Source organism: Propithecus coquereli, unplaced genomic scaffold, assembly GCF_000956105.1.
Source record: "Propithecus coquereli isolate 6110/MARCELLA unplaced genomic scaffold, Pcoq_1.0 Scaffold114, whole genome shotgun sequence".
In the NCBI taxonomy this organism is placed as follows: Eukaryota; Metazoa; Chordata; class Mammalia; order Primates; family Indriidae; genus Propithecus; species Propithecus coquereli.
Genome location: NW_012135414.1, coordinates 4,109,209 through 4,120,085, shown reverse-complemented (window position 1 = coordinate 4,120,085; position 10,877 = coordinate 4,109,209). Strand labels below are relative to the sequence as shown.

Below are 10,877 nucleotides of genomic sequence, written 5' to 3'. Positions count from 1 at the left end.
CGCCCGGCCTTAAGTTTTTTTCTTTAAGAAAATTCTTTCATTTCATGAGGGATACATTTTTAATAATGTTATTACTTCCTTAAAACTAGCATTTCTTCCTGAGGATTTCTATGTGGTTCACATTTACCATTCTCAATTGACTCTAAAAAGGTATGAGCAGCAGCGAGACAATCTCGCCCAGCAGTCTTTCAACATGGAACAAGCCAATTACACCATCCAGTCATTGAAGGACACCAAGACCACGGTACTCCTAAAGCACCTTTTCCTATCATTTTTTTCTTTTACTCTTATGCTCTTTTCCCATGGTTTTTAAAAAACAGCTTAACCAACATGACTTCTTAAGATATTCTGTTTTCTTCTACCTTTTTTTAGGTTGATGCTATGAAACTGGGAGTAAAAGAAATGAAAAAGGCATACAAGCAAGTGAAAATTGACCAGATTGAGGTGAGATATATACCAGTTTCTGCAAGAACATGCACTAGTTTTTGAAAGAATCCAAATGAATGAGTGTGTGATGAGAAGAACACAGAAGAGGGATTGACTCTCGGGCCTGCCATTTACTAGTAGAATAACCTTGGGAGGGTATCAAAGGTCTCAGTGTCCTTATTGTTGATGCAAGGATCCTGATACCACAAACAGGCACAGATGATCTCCAACTTACAATGGTTCAACTTAGGATTTTTCAACTTTACGATGATGTGAAAGCAATATGCATTTAGTAGAAATCATACTTCCAGTACCTGTATGACCATTCTGCTTTTCACTTCCAGTATAGTATTCAATAAATTGCATGAGATAGTCAACACTTTATTATAAAATAGGCTTTGTAATGTCAGTGTTCTGAGCATGTTTTAGGTAGGCTAGGCTAAGCTATGATGTTCAGTAGGTTAGGTATATTAAATGCATTTTCTACTTACGATATTTTCAACTTATGATGGGTTTATTGGGATGTAACTCCATCATAAGTAAAGGAGCATCTGTATTATGAGGATGAAATAAATGAGCTAGTGTATCTAACACACAATACATCCAGTAGTTACCTCTAACTCACTTAATGAGTTTTAGTCTGTTTCCTCAATTGTAAAATAGTGATGTTGCTGCCTGTCTCCTGGGATAGTCACAAGTATTAAATGAAGATGTGTGTAAAGTGCTTAACACAATTCCTGGCATTGAGTTGGTTCCCTTTTCTAGTAATTCTCTTTAGATTTTTAATAGTGTCATTAGCTCCTTAAAATTAGCATTTCTTCTTGGGCTTGGGTTTTGGCCAGGCAGGTGAGCCCTAAGAGCTTGGATGCTCTCAACTATCAGGTGAACAGCTCAGGTGGCAAGCAGAGAAGACGGATGGAGTGAGTGGTGACTGATCAGAGGAAAGAGGCTTCCTTTCTGCATATACAGTGGTGCTTTTTACCCCCTCACTAGAATGTCTGTTTCCTGGAGGACAGGGACTTGATTTTGTAAACTGTTGTATCCCCAGTGCCCAGAACAATGCCTGGCCATAGTTGGCACTCAGAAAGTATTTGGTGGTTGATGAATGAGAGGGTATTAAAGGAGATAAAGCAGTACTGTCCAATTCAAGCAGTTTTTGTTGGGTGAGCAATTACTTCATACCAGGCATTTTAGTGCCTCTGCAATGGTATTCTCTGGCAGTGCTGATCTTTAGTAAGAGTGAAGTTATTCCTGCCCTCTTATTTTTTCAAGCGCTTCTCCTTAGACTGTCCTTGGCCATCTCTAATCCTCTACAAGTGTCTGCTTACATGGAGTTAAGCTTCGTAAGCTCTACCGGGAGATTCACTGAGAAAAACGTTCTGTGTATGCTTGTCTTTTTTGTGTAATATTATTTGGCAATAAAATGAAATGCAATTTTGTTTTCTGTTTTTAGGGTACCTTGTGTTTTAATTAGAACTTTTTAATATGAACAAAAGAGAAGCTGGTCTTTGTGAGTTTTGTGTGTCTCTCCATCTTTCGCCTATGGTTGTCTGTCTGTCTCCCTGCCTGATTATTCTTTTCCAGTGGATTGCCACCATGACAGGTGGAGAGCCTTTTTAACTCTTATGGTGTATATGTGTCTTTTGGTTGAGCTATATATTTTGAATTTGGTTAGATTTATTTTCCTAAAATACTTGTAAACATTTTCATTGTTTTATAGCTCTCATTTTTTATTTTGCCTTTGTATGTGGGTGTGTGTGTAGTTCTGTTTTTATCGTTTTTGCTTTTCAGTTTCTGCCCATCAATGCATCAGCATTCTTTTTAACTTAGTGCTTGTATTTGTTTATATTGCTTTTGTTTGTTTATATAAAATTGAACTAACTAATTCTTTGTGTGATGAGTTTTTTTCTGTGTCTATTCTAGAGTCTATTGCCAAGAATACTACTCGTAGATGATTTTGGGAGGCTTGTCTTGATATGTACAGTATAAGCTTGACATGATCTGCTTACTCTATGTTATCTTCTCTCTTTTATTAATAATTATTGCTTCAGCCAGTGCTTCTCTGTATAGCAGAGTGTTACATGTGTACAGTGTGGTAGATTGGCACTTAGAAATGCAGAAAAGCAAAGATTTTTCTTTAAAAAATTTTTTTTCCTCCATTTTACTTTCTACCCTTTTCACTAGTATATGGAAAAACAAACCTATTCTAATTCGGGGGCCAGCAAGAAATTTTAAAATGCCTTGCATTGCTTTAGAAATTCTGAAGGAAAAGTCATGCTCATTTAGCCTTTCTGCTTTTTTTTTTTTTTTTTTTAGACTTTCTGCTTTATTAACATTAGTGCTGTTCCCCTCTGTGTGCAATATTGGTATATAAAGAGCATATTGTTGTTCTGTATATCTTTAACACAGCAGAATATATATAGTATTAGGTCTTTCGTGTTTTACATATATTATTGCAATAAATCCTTACAGTAGCCCTGGGGATATGGCTATTAATAATCCTGTTTTACAAATGAAGAAATTAAAGCTTAGAGACATTACTTCTTATTGAGGAGTGGCAAAACTTGAACTGACTTCAGAGTCTGCCCTCCTAACCATCACACCAGCAGCCCTTTGTTATGCTATGTCACTTCTCAGATTGGTTTAATATTTTTTCTTGCCTTGTAGTAGTCTCCCAGTTAAGCACTGGTAAATCATTAACAGATGATTTATACCCTCAGTCAATTTTTTTTTTTTTTTTTACCAGCCTACTCTCAGATATCAAGCCTATTACGAGTCCCTTTCTATTTCCCCTTCCAGGGCGGGCCCAGTACAACTTTTTCTACCACCCAGTTGTATCTGCTATTGCTGCCTTTCCCTACACAGTGTTGGCAGACTTGAGAAGAGTAATACGCTTATCTGAATTACCTCCTTTTCTCTGTTAACTAAAAAAATGTTGTAAGTTTAGATGTTGCTTGATTTAATGTTTCATTTAAAACTTTCTATAATAGTAGAGCGCTGATGATCATCTGTTCTTGCAGTAGGACTTTTGATTTCCATGAGCCACCTAAAAATCAAAGGCAAGATCACCAGTTCCACCCTTCTTTGTTTTTATTTTTTTTTATTTTTTTTGAGACAATCTCACTCTGTTGCCCTGGCTAGAGTGAGTGCCGTGGCATTAGCCTAGCTCACAGCAACCTCAAACTATTGGGCTCAAGCGATCCTACTGCCTCAGCCTCCCAAGTAGCTGGGACTACAGGCATGCGCCACCATGCCCGGCTAATTTTTTCTATATAGTTTTAGTTGTCTGATTAACTTCTTTCTATTTTTAGTAGAGACGGGGTCTCGCTCTTGCTCAGGCTGGTCTCGAACTCCTGAGCTCAGAACAATCCGCCCGCCTCTGCCTCCCAGAGTGCTAGGATTACAGGCGTGAGCCACCACGCCCGGCCTTAAGTTTTTTTCTTTAAGAAAATTCTTTCATTTCATGAGGGATACATTTTTAATAATGTTATTACTTCCTTAAAACTAGCATTTCTTCCTGAGGATTTCTATGTGGTTCACATTTACCATTCTCAATTGACTCTAAAAAGGTATGAGCAGCAGCGAGACAATCTCGCCCAGCAGTCTTTCAACATGGAACAAGCCAATTACACCATCCAGTCATTGAAGGACACCAAGACCACGGTTGATGCTATGAAACTGGGAGTAAAAGAAATGAAAAAGGTGTACAAGCAAGTGAAAATCGACCAGATTGAGGATCTACAAGACCAGCTAGAAGATATGATGGAAGATGCAAATGAAATCCAAGAAGCACTGAGTCGTAGTTATGGCACCCCAGAATTAGATGAAGATGACCTGGAAGCGGGTAAGTTATAAGAAAAGCAACATATATCCAGTTTTAGAGTCTGAAAGTAACAACTGCCTGGGACCTGTTGCCAAATGCTAGTAAAAATTCCTGTCTAGATTCCCTGAAAATTAGTTTGGGGTACAGTCTCTAGGCAGAGAGCTTGGGAGGCAGCTACATCAGAATTGCATACTCCACCGACAATAGTAGGGTGGATAAACTCTGAAGGAAGGTCCAGGCAAAGGCTAACCTGATGCTTGTATCTGTAAATGTTGTCAACACGGCCCTTCCCTGCTATTTATTTTCCTTTTGATTTTGTTCTCCCTATTTTCCTACTTGAAGTCCTCTCCCGCAGAACAGCAAAGCAAATTAAGAAACAGTAGTTAGCAAATACTTAGTGTGCATCTACTATATGCCAGGCACTGTACTGGGTGCTAGGAATTCAACACTGAAGAAAACAAATATGATCCCTGCATTCATGAAGCTTCTCCTCTAGCAGTGGGAGAAATATAAACTGCTTGCTTTAAGTAATTAATTACTAGAGTGCAAACTATAGGGAAGAAGTATGGGGTACCATGGGAGCACATAGCAGGGGAATCTAACCTAGTTAGTAGTGGGGGACAGGTATGGGACCTGAAGGATGAGTAGGGGTTAGCATGAAAAAATGGGAAGGGTTGTTGAGTAGCCTCAGGGAGAAGAGTCTAGAAGCTATTGCTGTAGTCACGTAAGAAATGGTGGCAGCTAGAGTAGGGTGTTGGTAGCAGAAACAGAGAGAAGTAGCAGACTGAAGAAATTTTAGGAGGTTGACTGGATAGCACTTAATGATCGGATGTGGAGGAAGTGGGAGGTGTCAAGGATGGCTGTCAGTGTCTAGCGTGAGTAACTGGGTAGATGGCAGAATCACCCCATACTGGATTTCTAGCACATGATTCCTGTCATGTTACTGTTGCTTCTTTCTCTCCATGGTCTGTTTTTGCCTAGAATCTTTTATTTTTTTTTCCATTCATTTCTTTGTTATTCTGTTTCCCATCTTGAGTTTCCCCTGATGAGTCTCTAGCTGCTATTTTCATTCCTTTTGGCTACTTCCAACTCACTTTACCATAGACTTATTTTTAGAGTCTGATTTCACATAATAGTCACACAGTGTACAACACTCTCATTCCCTCTTTCACTACCTTCTTTCAAGTCCATCAATAAATAACAGTGAATTTTTTACATTTGTTACTGTGAGAATTTTCTGGTTTGAATTGGCCAACTGATAACCCTAGAGTCTTCTTAGGAATACTGGGGTCTTATAACCTGTGAGGAAATGGTTGTTTCGTTTTACTTTTATTTTTGCTTTTTGTATTTCATAGATTTTATAACATTTCCTTGAACATTTCTTCTTTTTTATTTTTTATTTTTAAATTAGAGACAGAGTCTTGCCCTGTTACCCAGTCTGGAACTCCTGGGCTCAAGCAATCCTCCTCCGTCAGCCTTACAAGTAGCTAGGGCAACAGGTGTGTGACACCATGCCCAACTAATTTTTAAATTATTTTGTAGAGATGAGTGTCTGCGAGGGGTGTCTCACTACGTCACCTAGGCTGGTCTTGAACTCCTTGCCTCAAGCCATCCTCCAACCTCAGCCTCCCAAAACACTGGGATTATAGGCATGAGCCAGCATACCTGGCCCTCCTTCAAAATTTCTTATAGTGGTCATGTTTTATTTTGAAAATAGAAATTAATAATCCCTTTCCCTTTGTATTTAAATTTTTATCTTGTTGCCAGTAATTTGGCTAACTTTCTTAACATTAGTTGCCAATTTTCTTGCTTATATTTTTTTGAAATGTTAACATTTCAATCTCAGAGTTGGATGCATTGGGTGATGAGCTCCTGGCTGATGAAGATAGTTCCTACTTGGATGAAGCAGCATCTGCACCTGCAATTCCAGAAGGTGTTCCCACTGACACAAAAAACAAGGTGAAAGCTTTTTATGTTTATATATCTGTGCAAAATGGTAAAGGTTTTATGCTTGACCATCAGTCTGGGAATCTAAAAGGTAGCCTTAAGTTAGAACAAGGAAAGACAGTCGTGGTTATTATTTTGGGAACCCTTGAAAGCCCAGTATTCCTGCATTGGATGATGAACTGGGCACATTAAATAGTGTCACTGAGGCTCAGGAATGTTTTTATACAACAACAATTTGTATAATATACATAATCACCCTTTTTGTGAGCTAGCACTGGGTGCCATTGACAGGTTTTAGACATTTCCTGGGAAAACACCAGCAACACATGCATGAGACTTGCTGGGCAGCAGTGTAAAAGTCTCACTCTCCAGACACTCTCATTATTGGGTGGATTTTTTTTAACTTAGGGATTACTAATTTAGGTATAAAACTTAACGTAGAAAGATTCTCATTCGACAAGGTAAAAGAATCAGGACACAATAGCCAAAATATGGAATCAAACTAAGTGCCCATTAATGGATGAACAGATAATGGAAATGTATATATACACAATGGAATATTATTCAGCCACATGAAGAGTGAAATCTTGGCATTTGCAGCAACATAGATGGAACTGGAGGTCATTAAGCCAGATACAGAAAGGCAAATATCGCATGTTCTCACTCATTTGTGGGAGCTAAAAAAGTGGATGTCGTGATGATACAGAGTAGATTGGTAGTTACCAGAGGCCAGGAAGTGGATGGGGGGAGGGGGAAGATGAAGTTATGGGAAAGGATGTAAATGTATTTATACCAATGAACCGTACACTTAAAAATGGTAAAGATAGTAATAAAACACAGCAAAACAAAAAAAGAATCAGGACACTTGGCACTATGACAAACCTTTAGCTGTTTTGAGCTTTTCTATTCCTTGCATATGTAAAATGCAGATAATTACAATTATCTCACCTAATTGTTAGGACAAGCAAATTAGATCTCGTATGTAAAAGACTTTGCAAACTTAAAGCCCTGTCCAAATCTACATGATTGTCATTATTATAAATAGATTATTTTACTGCTTATAAAATCTCAGTCATTCCATCTTAGCTCCTGGTATAATGTGTCATTTTTTTCTATTGCTCCTGGACATTGATAGTTTGCCTTTTCTCCCAACATACACATTGAGTGTGCACAATATAGTAAACAGAATATTTGAGTGGAAGCCAGTTCCAGCCCTGCCTTTATTCACTGTGTGACTTTGAGCAAAGTAGAAATTCATGTCTTCTTTCTGAATCTCATCAGTTTTTCCCACCTGTAAAATGTAGAGAGCAAAGGGCAGGAAGAGGTAATTTCTTAGGTCCCTTATAGCGGAGGCCTGTGAATGTGCATCTTCTTCTGTTGTACCCCTCCCTTCTCCCTTGAGTCTTACCTTTCTTTACTGCCCAATGCATTCCATCTCCATCTCTCTGGCCACTTCAGGGTTCCAGGTGCATAAGTTGCTTTTTCTCAGCACATCTGAAATAATTTTTATTAGCACTACCATAGCCCATCTTTTCAATTCCCTGGTAACGAGTCCCTGAAGCATCTATGTTATTTCCACTTTTAGAAAGTCACAGATTCCTGAGTTAAATGTGCTGTGGAGATAAGGTTTTTTGATTGATAGTGGTATCACTGCCTATGATTTTGTAGTAAAGCATGATATGGAATTGACTGCCTGTCCGAGGGCCCTGTTCATTCAAGGATTTGGGAGGCAAAAAAAAGGTATTCATCCACATTAGGGATCAGAGTGAAAGTAAGAATCTGGAGGCAAGGCCTAACTCCTCAGCCTTTCTTCCTTGACACTCTCAGCCACCTTTTCCCCTTTCCAGGTTTACTCCTGCATTTCTCTTTCTCCCTCTTTCACTCTTCCCTTACCCTCCAAAGGACCACAGCTCTTTTGACCCTTTCTAGTTCTTTTTCTGATTCATCATCTCCTTCACCTTTCATGAAAAAGCTCATTCTCATATGATGAATGGGATTTTGGTTTCGATTGATTAAATACTTGGAAATGAGTTTTAACCACTAAATGTTTGTAGTCATTTTGTAGTCATTTTTTATCAAGTGAAAAATAGTGACACTAAACATTGCTTCCTTTTCACAGGATGGAGTTCTGGTGGATGAATTTGGATTGCCACAGATCCCTGCTTCATAGACTTGCATCATTCAAGTACATCGTATAAAACAAACATACATGATGGGACTGGGAAATATTTTATCTTTCCAAATTTGCCATAACAGATTTAGGTTTCTTTCTTTTCTTTGAAGGAAAGGTTAATTACAGTGCTCTTTTTTTTTTCCCCATTAGGAGACTCGTCACTTGGGAGATGCTTTCTTTGTACTAAACTTTGGTTCCTTTTTCTCTTACAAAAGACTAACTACTTAAAAGTATCTTGGGCTTTGTATGACTTATTTTCATTCATTAATAATCACTTGAAATAAAACCAAGGAAATGGGAATCTTTAAAATCTATTACAGTGTAACGCTGCAGTATCAAAATGACGTGATAAATTCATAAGAGGAAAATGAAATTATTGGGGCTGTTCATATTCTGATTCAAAATCATTTTCTATTGTGGTATTATAGGTCGGTTAAAGTGATAGCCTTTTTCCGATGAGTTTTGTGTGTCTTGTGAGCAAATCATTACTGTGTCCAATATTGGAATGGAATTATCACTGCTGTATCATGCGTAGATATTTTGATTCTATGGTTCCCTCAGTATTACAGCCTGACTTGTAATCAATAATGAATATTTCTTGATATTTAATGTATAGGACATTTATTTATACTCAATAAATATTTTTCAAAAGGATATCATTTCAATAATAATCACTGCAGCTTAAGATTTCTACTACAGAAACCAAATTAACCAGTAGCCTAGAGAAAAGAGCAAGGAACAATCTGGGCGTGGGCCCTGGGTCTACCATCTACTAAATACTGATGGGTCTGCTCAACGTCTCTAAACTTCTGTTTCCTTGTTAGTAAAATTGTGCTTAACTCACAAAGCTGTTGTGAGGAATGATTGAGGTAATGGTCGTAAGTACTTTGTTAACTACAACGTGCTGTTCTCATTAAGGGGTTATTAATAATAAAAAAGCAGGGGCTTCATTCTTTTCTTGGTAGATGCCTGGAATGCTACAGCAAGTTCAAACTCCTGCCTGATTTCAGGGCGTTTAATGATCCTGTCCTCCCATCCTCAACCTCTTGCCAACAGCGTTTCCCCTCTAGCCTGGCTGGGTGCCCCACAGTGCCACGTGCACCAGACTTTCATGTGTCTGCAGATCCAACCAATAAACTTTTATGAACACCCACTTTGTAGAAGTCTCTCTACCAGCCCAGGGGATACGAAGAGCAATCACAGTTCCTCTCTTTAAGAGTTCACTGTTTAATTATAGGTGAGGATGAGACACGTATCTAACCCTCTCCCATCGCCACTAACTTCACCCTCTCAAGAAGCCTTCCAGTGGGAACAAACATTTCAATATTTATTCATCATTGCCTTCCTGAAACCATTCGTGGCTTCTCTGAGTTCTCCTGGATTTTCTTCTAATCTGGCCACTTATTCTATTCCATGGACCCCTCTTCTTCACTCAGCCCCTTAAATATTTCTTCCATTATAGTTTCAATCTATACTCTCCTTGAGAAATCTCACCCATGATTTCAACTATTACCTGTGCACTAATGACTCAAAATAACTGTCACTAGCCTAGACCTCTTATCCATATTTTAAATTCTGAGCATTTCCACTTAAATGCTGTCACCTAAAATTTAACATATCCAAATTAAGCTCATTATCTTGGTGTTCACTCAGCAAACATTTCTCTTTCATTTCTTGTCTTGCTAATGTTGTCAGTGATGCATATACTGCCAGTTTTAATGGGTGATATTTAGCCCTCAAGTTAGGCAGCATTAACAAATTGGGTACCAGTTAAGCAATCATTCTACCTAAACCTCTACTCTCTTGGCTTTTGCAATAATACTCTTTGGTTCTCCTGTTCCTCTGACTATTGCTTCCACGACTTTTTTCTGAAATCCTCGTCTCCAGCCCTATAATGTTAGTGTTCTTCAGGATTCTGGTTTTTAATCCATCCATACTTCTTTCTCTGCTCACTTACATTTAGTGATCTCAGCTATTCTCATGGCTTTAACTGCTGACTTCCAAATCTATACTTCTATCCTTGATCTTGCCCCTGAGTTTCAAAATATTATTTATATCTAGCTGTTTGCCTAACAATTATTTCAATGTTCCAGAAGCTGACAAGCACCTCACATTGAAGTGGCCAAGACAACCTATCACCTTTCCCCAGACCCGAATCGCTTCCTGTTTTCTCTGTCACAGTTAATGGGACCATTATCCTCCCATGTTTCAGAACAGCAAGCTCTTGGGTTGTCCTGGATGCCTACATTTTGCCTCACCCTACACAATTATCGTTAAACCCTGCTTTTAACCCCTAAGTGTTTCTCAAATGCAGCTCTTCCTCTCCTTCCTCTATCAACTCTCCTCTAGACATCTCTCACAAAGTCTTTTAGAATAAATGACTTGCTTCTTGTGCATAGTTTCACTTCCTTTAGTCCGTTCATCACATACAGCTACACTTACCTTTGTAAAATACAAATCTGATTTAAATTCTTTAACGATTCCCTAGTATCTCCAGCAGGGCTTAAA

General features: G+C 38.4%; 1 protein-coding gene across 2 annotated transcripts in view; it reads left to right on the top strand.

Moving 5' to 3' along the window:
* The window catches only part of CHMP5 (charged multivesicular body protein 5), a 19,938-nt gene extending 10,915 nt beyond the window's left edge, over positions 1-9,023 (top strand). The window contains exons 4-8 of one of the 2 annotated variants that reach the window (XM_012656514.1): positions 151-244; positions 373-444; positions 4,162-4,270; positions 6,096-6,208; positions 8,316-9,023. In XM_012656514.1, the coding sequence (XP_012511968.1) occupies positions 151-244; positions 373-444; positions 4,162-4,270; positions 6,096-6,208; positions 8,316-8,366 (439 nt within the window). In that variant the 3' untranslated portion in view covers positions 8,367-9,023. Of the gene's footprint in view, positions 1-150; positions 245-372; positions 445-3,995; positions 4,271-6,095; positions 6,209-8,315 lie in introns of both variants that reach the window. The other variant, XM_012656521.1, reaches the window with a different exon arrangement.
* The last annotated feature ends 1,854 nt before the right edge of the window (positions 9,024-10,877 follow it).